Below are 23,896 nucleotides of genomic sequence, written 5' to 3'. Positions count from 1 at the left end.
AGCCTGAGGCCCCCCCCATGATCTATCTATAATTTATTTACTACAACAGATACCTTTTTATTCTGCAGGGTTTTCTTTTGTTTTTTGGCTATCATGGAATTAACAGTAATCTTCCTCCTCCCAAGTGCTAGGATTTGAGTCGCCACACTCGGGTAACATTCACCGTTTACACCGTGTTTTATACATCTCAGAGCCTATCAGAAGAGTTGGGTGTGGTGGACCCGCCTGGAATCCCAGAGTTTGGGGAAGGTAGAAGAGTCAGGAATTCAAGGTCATCTTCAAGAACACAGGAGTTCAAGGCCAGCCTATGCTCCAAGAGATCCATCTCAAAACAGCCACCCCCATTAAACAGAGCTGACAGGGCAGCGGTGGGAATCCTGTGACAAAGCCAAGCAGTTCCTAAGCCCACTCCTGTAGCACACGCCTTTCCTGCCCTTGGGTGCAGTGCCCTGTACAACCGACCTTTGGTCGCACTCCCAGAAAACCGCTGCAGTTGTCAGCTCCGCAGTGACACACTGTCCTGCCATTGCCCAGACAATCCAGGTTATAATTAAATGTTAGCTCCATCCCTAAAACACAAGAGAAAAAAAATGATCCACAGTGATGTCACGAGGAAGAAACACTGCCAACCACTTTCACGCAGACACAGGGTTCTGAGACAAAGACTGGTCCCAGAATGGCAAGACGGCCCAGGGGGTGAAAGCACTTGCCACGTAAGCCTGACAGTGTGAGTGGCATTCAGATCCCACGGTGGAAGAGGAGAGCCAAGGCCTAGGAGTTCTCACCTGTGCTCACAAGCACACACAAATGCACACATCGTACACAATGTTAAAGACTCTCCTTCCACACCCCACCTCACTGAAAGCAACGACAGAAAGGGGTCGTGCGGTTAACAGTCCCTGCCCACCAACAAGTATGCTAGAGCTACGTGTTCTAAAAAGAAAAACCCTTCAACAAAACATGAAAGACAGTGAAGTAAGAACCTAGGGTCGAGAAGGGCTTTTAGCCTCGCCGCCTCGTTCTACCGCTAAGCTCCAGTTTCTAAGGCACGACTGTGAGGTCGGCCAGTGTTAGGAATGCCTTCCACTAGCTGGGCAGTGGTGGTGCACGCCTTTAATCCCAGCACTTGGGAGGCAGAGGCAGGCGGATTTCTGAGTTCGAGGCCAGCCTGGTCTACAGAGTGAGTTCCAGGACAGCCAGGGCTACACAGAGAAACCCTGTCTCGAAAACAAAAACAACAACAAAAATGATGAAGGAACGTCTTCCACTGTGAACCAATCCATGTTCACGACTGTAGCTCACTACACGGTGAAAGACCCAGGGGTCCGAGCAAAGGCGTGCGAGCAGCCTTTCAGCCTGTGCCCAGCTAGTGAACTGCCCTCACCAATTCCCTACACTTGAAAACCTAGCTGGTTCTGTTGACATGCTCAGTGGAAGGAAAAGGAGAGCAGTCAGCACAGCTCTGAGGCTTCTGGCGTCTAATCTGAAACAGAGTGCTCTTCAGAGTTGAGAACTAAAGAAAGAAAAAGAAACCAGTTGATATGGACACAGCAAATTGCTTTTTTTAAAAAAAGATTTACTTGGATTGTCTGTAATTATGTGTACGTGTGAGTGGGTGTGGGTGCCTGCGGGAGGCAGAGGGGTCTGACTCCCTGTAGCTGGAGTCTACGTGGTTGTGAGCCACCCCACATGGATGCTGGGCACCAAGTATAGACTCTCAAGCGCTGAGCCATCTCTCCAGCATCCATAAGCTAATTACCTTTAACATGTTTAAAAGCGCACAAGAGCTAGGCCATCTGGTTCCGTTCTGCAGACAGCACTATTTTGGGAAGTGACCTGTCTGCACTGAGGTACTGCCCTGTGGCAGACTCTCCCCGGTCCTCTGAGGCATTGCCCTGTGGCAGACTCTACCAGGTCCTCTGAGGCACTGCACTGTGGCAGACTCTCCCAGGTCCTCTGAGGCACTGCACTGTGGCAGACTCTCCCAGGTCCTCTGAGGCACTGCACTGTGGCAGACTCTCCCAGGTCCTCTGAGGCACTGCACTGTGACAGACTCTACCAGGTCCTCTGAGGCATTGCCCTGTGGCAGACTCTACCTTGTTCTCTTCTGCATAAAGGCTAGACAGGTTTTCTCTTCAGATGGAGTTTTACCACATTGGCAAACAACCCCAGTTGTCTGATCTGAATAAACACTCGGGCCTTAAAGGGTAATGTTCTTCCAGGCTTCCCCCATGAACTTGGCAGCAAGTTGCCCTGTTACCTGCAGGGATGTCACAGAGAGCAAACAGTCCGACTCGAACATCTCCATTGACAGTCCACTTCTGTGTCTCACAGTTTGGATTACAACTATGATTCATGAAACGAGAATAATTTCCCTTTGGCCCAGCATCGATTATCCGGTCCTTCAGAGGGAGAGAGAGTGGAGGGTTTGACATGAACTAGATCCAAGCCCATTTAGAGACATTCAGTCAGGAAACAAGACAGTGTCATTTATCATCAGCTGGTGTGTGCCAACTGTCAGTTCTGAAAAGACTACACGCTCCTCCATGGAGTCACCACATTCTCTCTTTGAGGAACTTAGGGTTTGTGTTTGTTTGTTTGTTGTTGTTTTTTTTTTTAAAGTTATAAAGATCAGCAGGTCACGTGTTCAGGCATTTCTGATCACAAAGTTCAGATAACCAACGACTCAGGCGTCTCCTTCTCAGCTTCTCTCCCACTGTAAGCTAGCAGTTAACCTGCTGTGGGGTAGACGAATTTACGCCGTGAGGACAGAGAAGGCAACGAGACTCTCTGAGTGGGAGGTGACAGTCCTTCATCTCTGTGTTCTCTCAGGGGTTACCTACACTGAAAACACTAGATGGTCAGGCCCCTCAGTATGGACTCTAACAGTGTGGATGAGCGCCAAGGCCTGAATCCACAGGACGTTGTCACTGCACTGAGCTCAGTAAGACTAGGATTCAAGACGCTGACTACAGCAGAACCCCAGCAGCTGAGTTTACCCTGTGAAACACGTGCAAGCTGTAAACTTTTCACATAAGGACATAACCTCATGTGTCATATCTTTCTTTTTTTTTGAGATAGTATCTTACAATGTGGCTCTGGCTGGTGTAGAACTTGCTATATAGACCAGGCTGTCCTTGAACTCAGAGATCTGCTTGCCTCTGCCTCAAAAGTGCTAGGATTAAAGGCGAGTGCCACCATGCCCACCATCTCTTTCAATGGTTTTGTTGGTTTTCTGACGTGTTTTTGCTTGTGATGAGGCTCAAACCCACAGCCTCACATACATCCAGCACGTGCTTAGCACTGAGCCATCACCTCAGTCTGGATGACATCCTGACTCTCTCAGAGAGCACAGGGACACATCGTGGTCCTTTATAACAGGCCCAGTAAACAACTGTGCCTAGACTGGGGTTCCTGTCTGTGTACGGACAGCTTTGAGAAATAAGGCTGTGATGAGACGTGCAGATACAGATCAGTCTAAGGGCTACACACCATCTCTGATGTTGTTTCTTTTTCTGTGTTTAGTTCTCTTTTATTTAGACAGGATCATAATTATGTAGCCCAGGCTGGCCTCTAACTTAAAAACTTACAATCCTCCTGCCTTAATCTCCCAAACGCTGGGAGCACAGGAACGTGCCACAACACCTGGCTATAGTTTGATTTAAACGAGTTTACCTCCATTTTTCTTATGCCGACATTCATTATTTTCCTGTCACTTGTTTTACACGTGTGAGCGTGTTGCATGTAGGTATGTGACTCTCGTTGAGTCCCTGGTGCCTTTAGTGATAAGAGATATCAGGTCCCCTGGGAATGAGGTTCCCGACTGTTGTGTGCCAGCATGTGGGAGCTCAGAGCTGAACCCTGGTTTTCTGTAAGAGCAACAAAGGCTCCCAACCACCGGGGCACTTCCCCAACCCTCTTGTCATTGGTTTTTTAAAGCTAAATAAATACAGAGAAAATTTTTGAGCTTTTGGCTAATCAGAAATGTCAAGGTATTTTATAACTCAGAATCATAGTTGTTTCTCCAGCAGTGATAATGAGCCCAGGTCTCCCACTGCCCCTGACACGGTCACTTTGTTTCTGTTTAGCATTTCCCTCTTGCTGGAGTCTCCTGACTAAGGAGGGTTCCTTCTGTGCCCCTGAGATAATTACAGTACCCACTACTTAAAATCATCAGAGTTTACTTAGAGAAAATGAAAAGAACAGAAACAGAAGTCAACATAAAATTATGAACAAAACATAAAAAGTCCCTTTTTCTTACCAAAAAATAAAAGCAATTTTACCTTGGTAACAGTTAACATATAAAAATTAGTTACACTGTTCTCGTGGGCTCGCTTGATTCGAAGTCTGCACTCTTCCTCATCAATCAGTTCACCGACATACTCATTTACAAACTCCCCCTGCAAAGAAGCATTTAATATGGACTATCAGCTGTGCTGTAATGCACATCCTAACGCCACATGTGTGAACAAGAAAATTAACCAAAAACATTTCTAAGGGCTGGGAATGTAATGCAATTAGCAGAATTCTTGCCTAACTTATGTAAGGCCATGGGTTCAATTTCCAACAGCACATAAACTGGGTGTGGTAGCACATGTTTCTATAACCCCAGCACTGGGAAGGTGTCGACAGGAGCACCACGAGTTCAAGACCCCCTTGTGTGGATTTCAAGGCCAGCCTGGGCACATGAGATCTTGCCTTAACAACAACAAAAGCCCAGGACTGCGGGCGGCTTAGTGTGTAACTGAGTTTGATGGTGTGAAGCACGAGGGCACGAGCAGTGTTCTGTCACCAGGCTCGTGTGTGCATGTGTGCATCTGCCTATGCCCGTTTTCTCAGACAGAGCTGTGAGATGGCTCAGTCAGTGAAACATTCTCCTCACAAATGTGATGAGCTGAGCTCAGAGCCCCAGAAGCTAAGGAAGAGGCCAAGCTTGGTGGCATATGCCATGTTGTTGTGGAATCCTAGAGACAGTGACACTCACTGGCCAGCTTAGAGAAGGTCCAGGCAGTGAGAAAGCCTGTCAAACAGCAGGTTTGTCCTAGCTGGCCTGCTGTCAGTTCAACAGGAGCTTGAATTGTCTGGGAGGAGGAACCGTGAATAAGAAAATGCCTCCATCAGATTGCCTGGTGCTGAGTCTGGAGGTATTCTCTGCTTAGTGACTGATGGGGAGCCCCAGCTCACTGTGAGAGGTCATCCCTGGGCGGGTGGTCCCTGGATGGTCTAAGGAAGCAGGCTGCCCAGTCATGGTGGCATACACCTTTAATTCCAGCACTTGGTGAGAGTTTCAAGACAGCCAGAGCTTTAAAACAAACAAAGCAAGTTGACTGCACCTTGGTTTCTGCTTCAGTTCAGGCCTTGAGTTCTTGCCCTGAACTCCTTTCATGGTGGACTACAACTGTAAGCTAAAACAAATCTTTTCCTCCCCAGTTTGCTAACTAAGACACAGTAAAGTCATGAAAGCACCTCAGAAACAACACCCAGACTGTCACCTGACTTCTATAGGCAAGAGCACACATGCCCTGACACCTAAGAGAAAAGAAAGGAAGGAGAGAGGGAGGGGAGGGAGGGAGGGAGGGAGGGAGGGAGGGAGGAAAGAAGGGAAGGAGGGAAGGAGGGAGGAAGGGAGGGAGGGGATCCTGGGAATCCCTCTTCAGCCCTAGACACGGTGACTCCTCATTCCCAGGTAGGTAGGTGGCAGGCTACCCTGTGCTGCCCTTCCAAAGGTAGCAGTGCACTTGCCCTTTCTTGCTGACATCATTGCTATATTCCCAAGGTGCCCCTGTGGCTTGTCCCTAGATCTTGGAGTAAAGCTGACCCTGACTTTTGAAGCCATCATCATACCACCCTCACAAAGTCCTACTAATTTGTAGCTGAGGAATGGTGGCATTTAGGGATAAGAAATGGAAAAGCTCTGGACTTGAAACACACAGGGTAGATAGGGCATGCTTCTGAAACACACAGGGTAGATAGGGCATGCTTCTGCTCTCTAAGCTGTTTATTATCAAGTAATTATGTTTATAGCAAGCTAAAGAAAATGCAGTGTTCTACTGATCTCTCAGAGGTCTCCAATGGTCTCACAGAACTGTAACAGTGCCAACACTAGGAAGCCGGTGTGGGCACGCATGCACTCACGCACTCAACTCACTCAGACACTCACTCACTCACTCACTTACTTACTCACTCACTCACTTACTCACTCAAGCACTCAGTCAGGCATTCATGCACTTACACACTCACTCACTCACGCAAACACGGGAGTCCTGTTACCACATAACCACATTTGAGATTTTATGGACAGCACAGGGTGTCTCCAATGTTCTTTGATGGGCACACCTACCCTCCATCACCTCAGCCCCTAACCCTTGCCAAACTAATCCATCAGTATAATTTTGCCATTCAAGGATGTTCTATAAACGCATTTATATAATATGTAATCTTTTGAGACTGTTTTTTTCAGATTTTTTTTTTGAGACAGGGTTTCTCTGTGTAGCCCTGGCTGTCCTGGAACTCACTCTGTAGACCAAGCTGGCCTCAAACTCAGAAATCTGCCTGCCTCTGCCTCTGCCTCCCAAGTGCTGGGATTAAAGGCGTGTGCCACCACTGCCAGACTTGTTTTTTTTTTTCAATTACTTATTTTAATTGTATGGATATTTTGCCTGCATGTAAATCTGTGCACCACTTGCATGCCTGAAGCCCTCTGAGGCCAGAAGAAGGCATTGGGTCCCTTGGAACTAGAGTTACAGATGGCTCTGAGCTGCCATGTGGGTGCTGGGACCTGAACATGGTTCTCTAGAAGATCAGTCAGTGCTCTTAACTGCTTGGCCATCTCTCCAGCTCCTAAAGATGTGTTTTTACTGCAGGAGATCTGATGCCCTCATTTGACCTCTGCAGGCACTAAGCAGGCATATAATGCAAATAGAAAACAGTCACACATAAAATAATCAAGGATTTGTTTTTATTTTATGTGTATGACTATTTTGCCTGAGTGTGTGTTCATGTGTATGTGCACACGAATGCACTGCAGTGTCCAGAGAGGCTGGAAGAGTGTTTCAGATGCCCAAGAACTGGAGTTCACACAGTTTTGTGTGGGTGCTGCAACTCAAACCTGGGTCCTCTTTAAGAGTAGCAAGTGTCTTTAATGACTAAGCCATCCCTACAGCTATGGGGATAGCTTAAAAAATAAAGTGAAATTACAAAAAACGGTAACTGTCAGATCACCTAAGTTGTACGTTTCAGTTGTCTTTAATGGCTCAGGAGGACTCCTCAGTGTGGATGTACCACCATTTGTTTAACTATTTACCCACGGAAGAAGACTGGCCAGTCTTTCTACATTTTTGCTATTATAGACACAGTTGCTGTACACATTTGGGAAGAGTTTTCATGTGGTTATAGATTTTCATTTTCCTGGTTTAAATAGCTAGCAGGAAGATTTGTTGTATAGTACAGTACGTGTGTGTGTGTGTGTGTGTGTGTGTGTGTTGACAGTGGCTGCTCCATTTTCACTCCCACTACCAATGCAGAAGAGGTCCGGGACTTCTATATCCTTGAAAGAACTGGGCATTGTCATTGTTGTCTTTAGTGATGAACTCATGAGTGATACCAGGCAGTTAGTCAGCTCCTTGGAGTTATAGCATCACTGACCTCTTTAACTTGAAAGCCATGCTCACCCAGTCTAGGGCATCTGTAAGACTCACCAGCACTTCAAACTCATCAGAGAAAATAAATACCTTGAGAAATAAGTATGCATGTGCTTAGCATTTTCACGGATATTCACTCCATATACAAATTCTCCTCAGTTCTCATTACAGGATGGCTGTGAGTAAGTATCAGTAGTGCACACCTGCTGGCCTTGTGCGTGTCACTCTCCTGGACTGCTAGAACAGGTTCCATCCTCGCACCTTTTCCTTTCTCATGGACCCTCCATTCTCCTGGCAAAATTGTTCTCTTAAACTCCAAATGTGCCAGGTCCTCAAGGTTGCCCCAGATCCTGTCTCTCATTCATGGCATTCATCCTGTGACCCCTCCTCTGAGGGTGTGGAACAGTGATGGCATGCATGGGCTAACAAGACCTTCTGTCTAAGATCTCATGCCTGTCATGCTAAGTGGAGTCTCTCTTATGCTTCTGATGGGAACCTCAGATAGCAAGGAACTGGGGAAGCCACAGAAAGTTAAGAGTCATTATTGGATAAGGGAAGAGGGGGAAAAAAAATCTCAAAACACAAGTCCTCATACCACAGCAACAAAGAATGGAGTTCTATAACTACCAGGTAAGCTGGGAAGTAGGTCCTTCCCTGGGTGAGCTAAGCATGCAAGTTTGGTTGACTTCTTGCAATACTAAATGAGGATCCAGCTGAGCACACCCTGACCTATGACCCCTGTCAACTGTGATAATGAAACTTGCATCACGTTTTCACGGTTAACTCTTGTGTGTGCTTGTTGTCCTTGTACCATGAGCACGTCTAGTGCCCATGTTGGCCAGAAGACGGTGTTAGATCCCATGGGACTTAAGTTATAGACGGTTGTGAGCCACCATGTGGACGCTGGGTGCTGCACATTGAACCTGGGTCCTGTGTCAAAGCAGCCAGAGCTCCTACCACTGAGCCACCTCTCGAGCCCCTTAAGTTGCTAACTGGTTCTGTTTTTGAGAAAGGGTCTTACTTTTAAGGTTAGACCAGGCCAGCATCAAGTTCTTGGTGATCCTCCTGCTTTAGCCTCTCAAGTGATAAAAACAAGTGTGGGCATCACAGCCAGTTTCAAGTTCCCGGCTCTGTGGTAATACTTCCATACAGTAATAGAGAACCAGTGTGTCATGTCAGTAAGCCACCCTACTAAAGTCATCCAGTAGTTCTTGCCCAAAGGACTGCTTTAGGCCTGGCTCTTGGCTACCTATGTCAGCTCATGCCCCGTTACCACTCAGTCTTCATCACTAGTGGGCAGGCTCAGTTTGTTGTCTTAGGTCCTCTGTGAGAGCAGGAAGCATGCTTTACCACCACCACATCTCCCTGGCCTCCCCACTTTTTAGATTTATTTCTCATTTTCTGTATATGAATGCTTTGCCTGCATGTATGTATATATGTGCATCACATGTGCCTGGTGGTGCCCAGGTCAGAAGATGGCGTCAGATGCCCTAGAACTGGGGTTATGAATGGTTGTGAGCTAGCTAGCATGTGGTTGGGAAAATTCAGGTGCTCTGCAAGAGCAACAAGTGCTTTTTTAAACTGTTGATGTCTCTAGCCCCTGGTTCCTTCCTTCTTCCCTCCCTCCCTCCCTCCCTCCCTCTCCTCCTCCCTCCCTCCCTTTGAGACAGGGTCTCACTATCTAGCCTTGGCTGTCCTAGAACTCATTATGTAGATCAGGCTGGCCTTGAACTCAGAGATCTGCCTGCCTCTGCCTTCCGAGGGCTAGGATTAAAGGCACACACCACCCTCCCCACAGTTGGTTTCCTGACAAGAGCCACAGGAGATTCTCAGGTACTCTAAAAGCTGAGGCCCACTATTTGATTGAATTATAGGGTTTACTAGAGATTTTAATTTTGCTTTTAAGCTCTTTGGCTTTAAAATATTTCTCCAACTGGTATATATTGCTTGTACTAGGAGATTCTTGTGAAAAAAATTGTCTCAAGGTGTGAAAATAAAAATAAGTTATAGAGTTATAGTCTCTCAACTGCTCCTACCACTCCTGCACATATAATCTGAGGCCTCACCGAGCTCCGACTACACACGACGGACTGTCATGACAGTCTACCTCAGTGATCTGGTGATTCCTACTACACACGATGGACTGTCGTGACAGTCTACCTCAGTGATCTGGTGATTCCATCACACTCACGGCTAATGACTTGAGGCTGTAGCAAAGTTCTGGGCTTGCCAGTTTCTGCTCTGGTGGGTAATCAACTTTATTATAGTGCTTCTCTGACATGTTTATCCACCACAAAAAGCAACAACAAGAAAATATGTTTGAATCATTTCACTTAATAATTTAAAAAAAAAAAAATCAAATACAATGCCCCTTCCATTTAAGGCTCATCAGATGACAGTGATGATGTGTATTCTGTTATCCTTTCCACTCTTTTCTCGCTCATCAAGTGCAAACCCCGTGAGAAGTCTCAACCTTTTGTTGTAAGCAGCTATGCTCCTTACAGCCACGTCATGATGCTCCTGATGCATCCTAAGAGACGGAGCAGCCATGCGGCCACCACATTACCTTTTTAATGCTTCTTTTGGTTCTGAGGCCCCATCCTCTCCGCTCGGTTTTGATGATCTCTGCATCGGGGTACAGCCTCTTTGTAAAGCACTGGTTCTGACAGCGGTCCCCAGCAGGACACACCTGCGGGTGACACTCGTACTGTGACATTCTGTTCAGACACTCCGACTCCAGGCCGCATGGGTTCTCATCCCCGGGCTTGCAGTTACAGCGGGGGATCTCCGACAGGTCAGCCACCTGGACCTGCACCTTGCCTATGACTTTGTTGACCTGGGAGACAAGAGAGCAAGAGAGGGGATGGAGAGGTGAGGTCTGTGAGCAGCGTGGATAAACATCCGAGCACTGTGACATGGCTGCAGAAAGCTCTGTATCACCATTTCTCCAGAATAAACTAGGAACAGTAACTGTGTCTATTTACTAGACAAACGGTTGAAGTTTGATGCTAAGTCTTATTTCTTCTCACTTGCCATGGGCTGATGAAGTTTAATACCTGAAATCAAGAAACTATAAGCTATTTATGAAGTCTGGAAAAGGAGGGTTTTTTTTTTTTTTTTTTTTGGTTTTTCAAGACAGGGTTTCTCTGTGTAGCCCTGGCTGTCCTGGAACTCACTCTGTAGACCAGGCTAGCCTCGAACTCTCGAACTCAGAAATCCGCCTGCCTCTGCCTCCCAAGTGCTGGGATTAAAGGCGTGCACCACCACCGCCCAGCCAAAAAGGAGGGTTAAAGATCTATATCTTGGTCTGCTTGCAGGGTGCTCTGGTAGAAACAGACCAGAACCCCACGTGAGTCACAGTTCCCAGGTGGTATGGCCATAGAAACCTCTGGCTTCACCAGGAGAGGGTGACTGTCAGGGGGCATTCTTGTCAGGCTGGGGCTCTAAGCAGCAGGCGGCGCGCTTACCTTGATGTGCTTGTATGGAGGGGGTTTTCTGGAGGTTCTCTCCATCTCCAAAGCCTCCTTACTTTCACGCTGGGCTTTCAACTCCTGGAAACGTTTTGCAGCTTCTTCCAGTGCTGACAAGAAGAGCAGGCAGGTCGTTACCAAAATGCAGCACACATCGTTAGGGTGGGAAGTTAAATTCTATCACCCTAGACATGCTCTGCCTCTGGCTGGAGGCTTACTTTTTAAAATTATGTTTTGGAAATCACCAGTCACCACCATTATAGAGGAAATAATAAACTAACATCAAATACTATGCTTTGTACAGAGCACAGGTCTGACATCAGTGACAAAGACCTCTAAGTGACCCTATTAAGAGCATTTGTGTACCCTGTCCTAGATTTAAATTAATTTCACCCTTACTTAGAAAGCTAGACTTCTGTCATGTTGCAAAAGTCCTAAGGTCTTCCTGGGAAGCCTTTCCTACTTGTTTTTGGTAAAGGAGTTTCACCTGACTAAAAGAAACTTCAAACACAGCTCAGTGCTCCAGGCTTTATGCATCTCAAACCTGGTCCTGATGTCAGAGGAAGTTTTTGGATGTAAAATCCCAATGCCTGGTAAACATTCTTGAGTGGCAGAAGCTTCATGTGCAAATAAGAAATACACACCTGGGTATTAGTTCTGAGTCTCTGTATTCATGGTCCAACTTACCTTTTTTGAAGGTCTTGTTAATGCTAGTCTGTCCCTCAGCAAAGTTTTTGTCTCCTTCAACATAAGGGAACACTCTGCCTTGGTGTACCCAGTAGTAGTCATGAGACCCAAAGAAGAACACAGGGAAGTCCCCCACGTCATGCTTAAGGCCCTGGATGTTCAGCGGCACAGACCTGGGACTGCAGATCTCTGCAGGCCACCATCTGAGAACAGAATCAACAAAGTGAAAACCTCACACTCTTCTTCACAGGCTAGAAGGAGAGAAGGGGTCAAATTCTAAAACACATAGTAATTAACCTGATCACTTAAAAACTTAGTGAGCCAGGCATGGTGCTACATGCCTTGAATCCCAGGTAGGGACAGGTAAATCTCTGTGAACGCATGGCCAGTCAGATCAATAGAGTGAGTTTCTAGGACAGCAAGAGCTACTTAGTGAGACTTTGTCTCAACCCCACTCCCTCCAACCCCACCCCCTACCAAAACCACCACTACTGCAACAAAAAACTATTGATGAATTAACAAAATAGAGGACACAGGCTAAACAAAGTAGGCCCTAACAGCTTTCTGTGGTTTCTTTCTTTAAAAGATTAACATTTAGGGCTGGAAAGATGGCTCAGCGGTTAAGAGCACTGACTGATCGTCCATAGATCCTGAGTTCAATTCCCAGCAACCACATGGTGGCTCACAACCATCTGTAATGGGATCCGATGCTCTCTTCTGGTGTCTAAGGACAACTACAGCATACTCATATATAAAATAAATAAATCTTAAAAAAAGATTAACATTTAAAAATTATAAAATACGTATCATGAACGTATCAGTTATAACATTTAATAAGAGAAGGACAATGGATCCATTTCCCAGCTCTGGAATTCGGATGTTAACGAATATGATTCCAGCCCATTTTAACTGTAGGAAATTCATACTTTCCCAAACTTGATGTACTCACTATCTTCCCAGGTAGAGAAGATTGTCTTTTGAGGAATAAAGGATTGTTTCTAGCAGTCAAAGGGATTATTTCTGAGAACAAACCACTGCAGTAGTAAAGAGTAAGTACTACATGCAAATCTGCAGTTTCAACCAGGGGAAATGCCTCTCGACCTGATACACCAGGCTTTATGTCAGTTAGCATTCCAGAATCAATTCATCTTAATTAATAAACACAGGATGTGAGCAGAAAAAGCATCTCCCCTATGCTCTTGTCACAGAGACTATTAACATTAGATGTATTCCCCACATGTAAAGAACACACTGTACAGCAGGGTGGGGTGGGGGGTACACCTTTAATCTCAGTCTTTGAAAGCTGAGATACTAGCATCACAAGTTACAGGCTAACCTGGAGAGTCAGTCTGTCCCCATGTGTGAATCCAGATCTACACTTAAAGTGCACACACACACACACACACACACACACACACACACACACACACACATACAAATACCTTTCTAAGTTTTGTTTTTATGTGTTCCAGTGTTTTGCTTACATATATGCATGTGCCCTTTGTGTGTACTGGGTGTGTAGAAAGGTCAGAGAGGGCCTCAATCCTGAGGAACTGAAGTCACAGACAGTTGTCAGTGCCACTGCAAAGCCAGTTAGTGCTCTTATTGCTGAGACACTTCTCCAGCTTCCATTTTAAAAAACCCACAAAAACAAAAAACAAAAAAGCCTACAACAACAAAGCAAGGAGCAGTGCCAACAATGGCGGTCTCACCCACTTAAGAGGCTGGGGCAGGAGGATCACCTAAGTCAAGAGGTTAGCCCAGGAAGATTCTGCCCTATCTAAAAAAAAAAAAAAAAAGGATGCATACTGCTTATGTTTAATATGTTCTTTAAATTCAATTCTTCATGCAAAAACTTTACAATATGGTTGCAATTATCTAGAAATATATTTCTTCAGAATTCCAATAGAATTTCTGATATGGTGGTATGTGCCTTTAATCTCAGCACTCAGGAGGCAGAGGGTGTCCAGCCTTGTCTGGACACCAAGTTTGAGGCCAGCCAGAGTTATATAGTGAGACCCTACCTTTAAAACAAGTTACGGTGAATGTGGTGGCATGTGTGTCCGCACTCTGGAGGCAGTCTGGTAGTTACGGTGAATGTGGTGGCATGTGTACCAGCACTCTGGAGGCAGTCTGGTAGACGTCTAGTCTACTACATATGGTCCAGGCCAGAGAGAGCCACACAGTGAGATCCTGCCTCTAAGTAACAATCATTGCACATATCAAGGCTATTATTTATCTTAAAGGAGGGCCTGGGGAGATGGCCTGGCAGCTAAGAACACAGGCTGCTCTTCCAGAGAACTCAAGTTACATTTCCAGCACCCACATGGCTGTTCACAATCATCTGTAACTCTAGTTCCAGAGAACCTAACTACCTCTTCTGGCCTCCCTGGGTACATAACACACAGACATATATAGAGGCAAAACACTCATATACATAAAATAATAAAAATTAACAAACATATTAAAGCCTTAACATGTTGGGTTTCAGACCCAGGACAAGAGGCTGAGGTGCATATTTTACATACCAAGATGGACCTGGCCTCCAGGTTCTTCCAACATCCCTCAGTCCAGATCTGCTACAGGGCATATCCTGCCCTCTGCCTTGAACTTCCCCTCCCCCAAAGGCTCTTTCCTATATAATTCAGACAATTTGGTCTCTCCTTCCCTCTCTCCTTTCTCCTCTCTCCCCCTCTCTGCATTTTCTCTCTCCCTGCTTGCTTACTCTCTTTCTCTCTCTCTCCCCTCCCCATGACAACTTACCTGGCCCTAGAGCAGCTTCCCAATAAACCTGCTATACACTCTCATCTGGCTTGGATTGGCTCATTTCATTGGCAGAGGAATAACTTATCATAAGGAATATGTTTTTAAATAATATTCATCTCTCTCTTTTTAGATGTTATGTTTTTATTTTGGTGTGTGCATATGCGCATGGGTGAGGTCAGGAGAGAATGTCTGACGGCCTGAGCTGGGGTGACAGGAGGCTGTATGCACCCGACAGGGATGCTGGGAACTGAACACACATCTAAAGAGCAGCAAGCGCTCTTATCCGTCTCTGCAGCTCCCGTTCTCATGCCTTTCAGAATGACAGCTTGGGCCGGTGAGGTGGCTCAGTGGGAAAAGCTGCTGTTGTCAAGACTGACCTCCTGAGTTTCTCCCGAGTAGGAGAGACCCAATTCCTGAGAGCTGTTCTCTGACCTCTAAAACTGCACTGTGGCACTGGCAGGGCCCCACATGATAAACAGATGCAGACAAGTGGCTCTCATTAGAATAGTCTTCCTCTTTAGTCTATATGAAGAAAAAAGTACTCTTTGCACATAGCTTAGAGCCACTTGGACACAGTGGGCCTGGTTTAGAACCAAACTGACCTAGCAGGGTGTGGCAGGATATGTCTTTTATCTCAGTACTCTGGAGGCAGAGCCAGGTAGATCTCTGTTAGTTTGATAACAGCCTGTCTACAAATCGTTTCAGGGTTGTTAGATAGAGAAACCTTGTCTTGATAACAGACAAACGAACAAAAACTTGAATGGATCTATTTTGATAAGGCTATAAACTCTTGATCTCATCAGGAACTAGAAATGAAAGGCATGGAGAGACGGCTCACTGGTTAAAGCACTTACTGCTCTTCCAGAAGACCTGCGACAATTTCCAGCACTCATATGGCAGTTCAAAGCTGTCTGTAACTCAGTTTCAGGGGATCTGACACCTGACTTTGTAGGCAAGCACACACATGACATACAGACATACAGGCTTGTAAAACATTCATACACAAAATAAATAAATGTTTAGAAAAAGAAATTAAAAACAAGTATAAAACTAAGATACAAAGAAAACAAAACCCCTACTCTTTATGTAAATCCTCTCATTGACAAATTTAGTAGTGCATGATTCATCACTATAAAATAATTCTCAGAACCGAAGCAAAGTAAAACACCCACTCTCCAAGAAAGCAGCAAGCAAACAAAAACAAAGACCCAAGAGCAAAGTAACCTTTGCCATCCCCTAAAAATTGAGACCAACCGCCACTGTCTTTCGTCCTTTTGTCTCTCTGCCTGCGTGCTAACTGCACTCTGTGCAGATCCTGAACCTCACCGCAACAGTAGTGCTTTCTATTTGTGCTTGGAAAACTTGCCTGTAATTTCCCAATTTGACCCAAACAATCTGTTTGTAATGCAGTTTTTTGCCAGCTTTACAGTCATTGCAATTCCAGCAGCCTTCCGGCATGTCTATGCTCAGGCATTCTGGGTGGAAGGAAGCAGGGCACGAGTCACAGCAGAGCAGTCTTCCACCTTAAAACAGACAGACAGCTTTAGTAACCGAGAAACAGAAAAGGCTCTTTTTAATACACTAGACTTTATTCAAATGGGAAACAAAGAGACTGAGTCATGTCCAGAGTGATGGATTAAAATAGCGAACGAATGAAACAGCTAGTTTTAAAGACTTCAGTGGCTAGAAACATAAAGTTCTTGAGTAGGAAAAACCTACCCCGTACTCCTTTAGAGTATGATCAACCAGGAAACCCAGTGTCGGCTAGCTAAAACATCACAAGAGGTACAGAACCTAGTTAGCCCACATAGATTTGAAAATACGCTTTCAAACAAATAGCTTTCTTTTGTTCTTTAGAGTTAGGAAAGAAAATAATAATTATTTTTATTTTAATCCACTACCACAATTAACTAAATCCTTTTATAATAAAATCAGCCAAGAATGAAAATAATTAATAGTTGATTAGTACTTATTTTCTTCTAATACAAAGGTGGACATAGATTCTCACAGCTCCAGTGTCATTACTTCCCAATCCACAGGCAGTCAAGCAGGCTATACAGCAGTGGTCTGTAACTGTCCCTTCACCACAGTTCCTTTCTCTTAACTGTGACCTACATTTTCAAAACCATACCAACCAAACAGAAACCTGCATTTCAAGAGGAAGAATTTCCCTCCCCCTTTTTTGGAGACAGAATATCACTATGTAGCTCACACCTCCCATCAGTGGTCCTCCTGCCTGTCCCCCAGTGCTGGGACTGCAGGCATGCACACCATGCCCAACTCTCCTTTTTGTATTGATCAAAGAAATACATAACTGCTGGAGACTATGATCCAAAAGCAAAGCAAGTATTAGCATGATGAACAATTAAAGTCATAGCCAAATATAAACTCATAGCCCTGTATCATACTGTATGATTGTGTAATTCTCTTAATTTCCAAAAATGCTTAGAATTTTTATTTTTTTTCCTGACTCAGTTTTGAGAACCACTGCTTTGTAGCACAAAACTACATAATTGTCAGTGCAGAATGATTATGTACAAGCCTGTCCTTTCATCTTCCTACTAAGCCCTCTCTTTGAAATCAAAACATGTGCAACAAACAGAAAAACACTTTGAATGCAAATAAATAAAAATGAGGGGTAGGGGTTAGGTATTTCTATATCAACAAGCAACAGAAAGGTCACCACTGAAGACAAAGGACATTTCCACTGACCAGTCAGTTCTACAACAGGTAAAGAGATGTAAAGTCTCACAGGCAAAAGCTTCATAGCCTTCTATATAACTTGACCAAACCTCATGCTCCAACCTTTTAAAGATTTCCAGAAATCTTGTCTTCTGGCACCTTCAAATCTCAACTGTTACATGAAAAAAGGAAACCTGAACACGCCAGTGATGGACCAGAGAACTGTATTTCCTCTGCCAGCCTTCACATTAGCAGTCTTCCCCTGACTACAGAATCAGTGGGATTAATGGTTCAATTTTCCAGCTGCTTGGATGTTTTGGGGCATTTGTTTTGTTTTGCTTGTTTTTTTTCCAAGACAGTGTTTCTTTGTGTAGCCCTGGCTATCCTGGAACTAGCTCAGTAGACCAGGCTAGCCTCCACCTCACAGAGATTCTCTTGCCTCTGCCTCTGGAGTGCTGGGATTTAAGGTGTATGCTGCCACCGCCAGGCTCTACATATATGTTTAAGTCCATCAGAAAGGACTGAGCAAGAGGGAGGCCTGCCTTGCAGACAGCCTTAGAGGAGATGTCATTCTTAGCACCACTTGGAAGCCGGGCTGGTCATGTTTAGTGTTGATGTAAATGGTTCTAAATGTTCAGTCTTATTTCAGAGGAAACACAGAGCCAGAATCAGTGAAATCTGTAATGATAGAAATGCTCGTAATACAGAAAGATAAAAACATGAATGGTCTACCTTGCACTATGCAAAACAAAACAAAACCAACAAACCAGGAAAAAAAAATGTTTTCCAGATACAAGAGAAAAACTACATCATTCAAGCTAAGTAGAGGGCTCAAAATAATTTCAATTGATGTCAATGTTAATACTGAATGCTGGAAACAAAGCAACAACTGAGTTAATCTAATTTTATAAATGTACTGTCAGACTAATTCTATCTTGAGGAGTAATGCAGGCCCCTGCCCACCTTCTGGAAGCATACCACATCACTAATAAGGCCTTGCAGGCTGACCTCAGCAGAAAGCATATAACCCGACCACAGGCCAGCCTCCCTCAGTCTCCTGGGGGCTCTACCACCTCGCCAGATAGCTCTTCTTTCAGTTCTTAGTTGCCATTTGAGCCAACAAGAGCAAGGACAGATCAAAGAGGCAGCACACATAACACATACTAATAAAAACCTATTTTTTGATATTCATACATAGTAAATTAGGTATGAATGGTGATTTTTTTCTTTATTAATTCTGAGCGTGGATCATAGTAAGAATATATTAAGCAAAAGGTCTCTCCATACCTTCTAAGCTCACTGATGCTTCCTCTGGATAATAATCCCCCAATCAAACATGAAGTCACCTTCCCCTTACTGTAAGCAGGCTATGGCAAGTTAAGCACAGTTAAGATTTTTCTTTCAGGAATGACACTGCTTGACAGAGTGTGAACATAAATTTAGCTTATTTTTTTCTGAATAAACTATCCATCAGGACTCTTGACAGGGCTGCCTTTCACCATCTAGTATTTGGGGTAGCCCTGAAACCTAGCTTCCCTCCTACGGGAAGGACACCTGTTTTCATAGCATCTTAAGTACACATTTAGGAAATAAAATCATAGAATATGTTCTAGAAACAATCTTTTCCAGTATCTGCTGCCTTGCCTTGCCTTTCTAAATAGCCTTTCTAGTTGTTTAGCTTATAAGGGGAAGGCAAACTGTATCATGGCTATTCTAGTCTAACATGAATGATAGTTCTACATCAAGCAAATGAGGAAGCCTTTTATGTTATATAAAATTCTAGTCTTTGTATTTTAAAAACCTACATCTTTGAATAGCAAAAAATGAGTCAGGGAGAAAAGTAAAAATCTGTGATGATAGAATTATTTTAAGCCCTTTTGATAATTCCGTAGCCATACAAAGACAGCGTCATAACCACAAAGGCAGGACCTACCAAAAGCAACAGGCAGTGCTCGACAGGCATACATCCCCCCTCCACTTAAAGAGAGAAAAGAAAAATGCAGAAATTAAACACGAGATAAACTCTTTAGTCATGATTACCTTTCTCACATCTCTTTTTGGAAGCTGACGAAGAAGGAATCATAGGTAATTTCATCAACTCAGCACGGTTTGATTCACTCAGTAGGTAGTGGGATTTATAGGCATAGGAACTGAACATGGGGTCTGAATGGTCCTGAACTATCAGCCCTATATGAAACAAACAGAAAGAGATGAGCTGCCATGAAACTACCCATGATTCCATGAGGGAAAACTCAGCACCTATTATGCGACCAAGCCTTACAGTCCTACTCCCCTGACTTCTCTGAAGGAGTGCAGACCATTTTAGATTTCTTTATGCTGTCACAGGATGTGCTTACCACCTTAAATGTTCTAGAAAGCTACTGTGACCTGCCTACGTATCTGTCCTATTTGGAAGGAAACACAAGATCCATTGTAACATCGGCCCCCAATACCTCCAGGTACATCTACAATGCAGGGGGATGCCGCTGTCTGCCCAGGGCACTGTTGTTTTAGTGTTCATTACTCTGTTGGTTATTAGTCTGTAAGTCCCAACAGTGTCACACAGGGACCACTTTGAGAAGAAAGAGTTGTAGTTTGGGAGAATCACCGCTGACTTTTTCCTATGACTGTGATCTTCATTTGATGCTGCCCTCCACTGAGATGGGGTCAGGAAATGTCTGAACTAGACAGGGCATGGTGGTGCACGCCTTTAGTCCTAGTACTTGGGAGGCAGAGGCAGGTAACCCAAGAAAGTCCAGGACATCCAGGGCTCTGTTACACAGAGAAACCCTGTCTTGAAAGCAAATAGGAAAGAAGGAGGAAGGAAGGAAGGAAGGAAGGAAGGAAGGAAGGAAGGAAGGAAGGAAGGAAGGACTGAACTAGGTGACAGAATGGATCTTGACACTGCTAATCACACAGGAATCTTGTAAGAAAAGTTATGTTATGTCAATTTTTTTTTTGCCCATTTAGTACAAAGAGGTGGTATTAAAAAAAAAAACAATGAATGAAAAGAGATTTTTAAAATGAGAAAAGTCTGGTGCAGAAATTGTCAGAGTGGCCAACCAGTGACTGACTGGTCCAACTTGAGACTCATGCCAAGAGAGGGAGCCCATGACGGACAATGCCTGGAAGACCAGAAACCCGAGGCTGGACAGCCAGGGGACCTAGGACAGGAAAAAACAAAACTCCTAGCAGAGAGGCTTTATCCAGCAACTGATGGGAATAGATGCAGAGAGAACAGCCAGACGTTATGTGAAGCTCAGGGAAGGAAGCCCATGGAAAATGGAGAGAACTGATTGTAGGAGCCAGAGAAGTCAAGGACACCACAAGAAAATAATCCAAAGAATCAACTAACCAGGGCTCACAGACACTAAACTGACAATCACAGAGCATGCACATATATGTGTGTGTGTGTGTGTGTGTATACACATAGATACACTGTATGTATGTATGTATGTATGTATGTATGTATGTATGTTACAGTTGTGTAGCTTGGTCTTGTAGGACTCTTAACAGTAGGAACAGGGGCTGCCTCTGACTCTCCTGCCTGCTTTTGGGACCTTTGTTTTGCCTTTTCCAGCCTTAATATAAGGGGAGCTGCCTAGTCTTACTGGACCTTGATATGTCATGTTTGGTTGATATCCCTGAGAGGCCTGCCATTTTCTGAAGGGAAATGGAGGAGTGGATCTGGAGGAGAGAGATAGGGGGAGGGGGCCTGGGAGGAGAGGAGGGAGGGAAACTGTGGTTGGGATATAACTTATGAGAGAATTTTAAAAAAGGCTTTGAGTAGCTTACTAGCTATTTAAACTATCTGTAAAGCTATACTTCAAAAAGAGTAAAATATATTTAAAAACTCTACTATACAGTTATTATAAATTCTACCACTTGATTATAAAAAGAAGAAATGAAGGTCAACTAGAATCTTTCCACTGACCAGTCGTGCCCTTAGGAAAATAACTCAACCTCGGTTTTAGTGTTCTCACTCACATAAACTAGGAGATATGTCTCCTTTAGCAACTGTGCAACTATTTCAAATTGTCTCTATTAGCGTGTGATATGCATATTCAAAATAAACTATTACTGCTATTAAAATAAAAAGAAAACCCTAACCTATCAGCTCCACTACAAAGAAAGGTTTAGTATTTTAAGTTTTTTATTTTATATAGTACTTAAGAAGCATGAAAACTGCTGGGCAGTGGTGGTGCACGCCTTCAATCCCAGCACATGGGAGGCAGAGGCAGGCAGATTTCTGAGTTTGAGGTCGGCCTGGTCTACAGAGTGAGTTCCAGGACAGCCAGGGCTATACAGAGAAACCCTGTCTCAAAAACAAAAAACAAACAAAAAAAAGAAGCATGAAAATTTAAATAATATAAACTGCACTGAAAGATATCTTAGTATTTTCTATGGTGTTTCAAGTTGGCTGTGAATATAGGTAAAGATATGTCTAGACCTTTCAGTCCTTAAGAACTAGTCTTAGGGCTTTATTTTTTAGTTAATTAACCATGTGTGTTCGAGCATGTGTATATAGCATTCAAACAGAGGCTGGAGGACAACTAGTAGGAACAGTTTCTCTCCTTCCATTGAGTGCGTCCCTGGGATCCAGTATCAGACTGTCATGCTTGGCAGCAAGCACCTTGACCCACTGAGCCATCTTAACGGCCCAGACTTAATGATTTTAAATATCCAGTAACTAGGAACTAAAATTCTTTATGGGAATAGAAAAATTCTTAGTAAGGTTAGAAAGAGAAAAATAAGCAATATTTTCTAATTCTAAAATGTATTTTATTAAAGTGTTTTTTTTTCCCACACGGACTTACAGTCTATAAAAAATAGGTGTCCTTAATGTTTAAATGATTACGTTTGTTTGTACTTTTTGTCTTTTTGTCTTTTTTGAGAGAGGATCTCACTATGTAGTTCTGGCTGCCTCACAGCTCACTCTGTAGACCAGGCTGGCTTAGAAATCACAGAGCTATGCCTACCTCTGCTTTTCAAACGCTGGGATTAAAGACATGTGCCACCACACCTGGCTTACATAGTTATACTTTAAAAGACTTTGATTTAAATGTTCTCAAATCTCAAATATCTGGTATGTTCAAACTGAATGTTTGTAAAATGCTATGAGGGAAAATGAAGTTTTCTTCTAATACAAAGTTGATTTACTATACAGTTAAAATATCTGGGAGTTCATTGCACAGGTATTTAGATAAACTATAAACACACATACAAGCATAGATTCTAATTCTGAATGGTGGGGCTTTGTCCCATGGATATTATTCTCAGGCTTTTAGTTAATGGGCATCAATTTAATTTCACAAAATGGCAAAAGCCTCTGTAACTATACCTTTTCTACCTGTCCTAAATTGAAAACAGTTTTAAAGAGCAACCAATTTAATAAAAATAAAAGAAAAAGCAAAATAGCTGAGTGTAACAGTGCCTGCCTTTAAGCTCACACTTGGGAGCAGAGAGCAGGTAGTCTACAGAGTGAGTTCTACATAGTGAGATCCTGTCTTGGAAAACAAACAAAACAAAGAGATCAATTATTAAAAGAAACAGCACAAAAATATTAGTTAAAATACTAACTGGACTGAACTTAGAATATACACCAAAGTAAGCTAACATACTAGTTATAAACGAACATTTTTTGGCATACTATGATAAAGTGTCTGGAAGAGCCAGAACAGAAAAGGGTAGCAAAGCAACCAGGGCTGCATGCTGTCACGGATCTGCCTGAAAGTCTCCAACACTATGTATCAAGTTTATAATTCAACAGATTGGGGTTGGAGAGGTGGCCGAGGTTAAGAGCACTGGCTTTCTCACAGAGGACCCAGGTTTGATACCCAGCATGCACATGACAGATCACAACTACCTTTAACTCCAGTTCCAGGGTATCTGATGATCTCTTATGGCCTGGTGGGTGCATTAGTGTGTGTGCACACACACACACATACACGCTCAGGTACACATACCTGAATTCAGGTCCTTTCTAATCACCACTCTATTCCGTAACAAAAGGTGGGGATAAATTTTTATTTAGCATTTGCCTATCTGACCCCCTCTGAATCTTTTCTGTCACCACTAACAGTGTGGCAGTGAATACCTTGGTTGAACACCTACAGGCTTCAAAGCAGGGCACTGTAACTACTCTAGCTTCAGAGTGGGATAAGGATGAATGGTGGACCACATGTCTAGCCTGAGTCTTGGGTTTAATCCCCAGACCACAAGCAAACAAACAAATCGAAACAAAAATATCAGTGTTCCTTACTTGATGGGAGGTAGCATATATGCTTAGGAAACTGAGGAAGGTAGAAAACCCCAACGTAAGGGATCCAGCTAGCTACAGAAGGCACTGTATACAAGCTGCTAACACACAGATGTTTACTTAATTGTTAACTGTAACAGCTGGCTATAAAAGGCACTGTATACAAGCTGCTATCACACAGATGTTTACTTGTTAACTGTAACAGCTGGCTATAGAAGGCACTGCATACAAGCTGCTAACACAGATGTTTACTTAAGTGTTAACTGTAACAGCTGGCTATAGAAGGCACTGCATACAAGCTGCTAACACAGATGTTTACTTAATTGTTAACTGTAACAGCTGGCTACAGAAGGCACTGTATATAAGCTGCTATCACACAGATGTTTACTTAA

At 43.8% G+C, this 23,896-nt stretch overlaps 1 protein-coding gene across 4 annotated transcripts in view; it reads right to left on the bottom strand.

Annotated features, from left to right (window-relative positions):
• The window catches only part of Nsd3 (nuclear receptor binding SET domain protein 3), a 116,409-nt gene that overhangs the window by 6,042 nt on the left and 86,471 nt on the right, over positions 1-23,896 (bottom strand). For 2 of the 4 annotated variants that reach the window (XM_028768280.1, XM_028768282.1), the window contains exons 15-22: positions 19,286-19,432; positions 15,930-16,086; positions 11,798-12,000; positions 11,108-11,220; positions 10,207-10,476; positions 4,284-4,400; positions 2,261-2,402; positions 463-569 (exon numbers count right to left, since the gene is read on the bottom strand). In XM_028768280.1, the coding sequence (XP_028624113.1) occupies positions 463-569; positions 2,261-2,402; positions 4,284-4,400; positions 10,207-10,476; positions 11,108-11,220; positions 11,798-12,000; positions 15,930-16,086; positions 19,286-19,432 (1,256 nt within the window). The remainder of the gene's footprint in view (positions 1-462; positions 570-2,260; positions 2,403-4,283; positions 4,401-10,206; positions 10,477-11,107; positions 11,221-11,797; positions 12,001-15,929; positions 16,087-19,285; positions 19,433-23,896) is intronic. The other 2 variants (XM_028768281.1, XM_028768283.1) reach the window with 2 other exon arrangements.

This window comes from Grammomys surdaster, unplaced genomic scaffold, assembly GCF_004785775.1.
Source record: "Grammomys surdaster isolate TR1022 unplaced genomic scaffold, NIH_TR_1.0 185, whole genome shotgun sequence".
Lineage (NCBI taxonomy): Eukaryota > Metazoa > Chordata > Mammalia > Rodentia > Muridae > Grammomys > Grammomys surdaster.
Note: the sequence above shows the minus strand (reverse complement) of the source record. Positions and strands in the feature narration are given on the sequence as shown.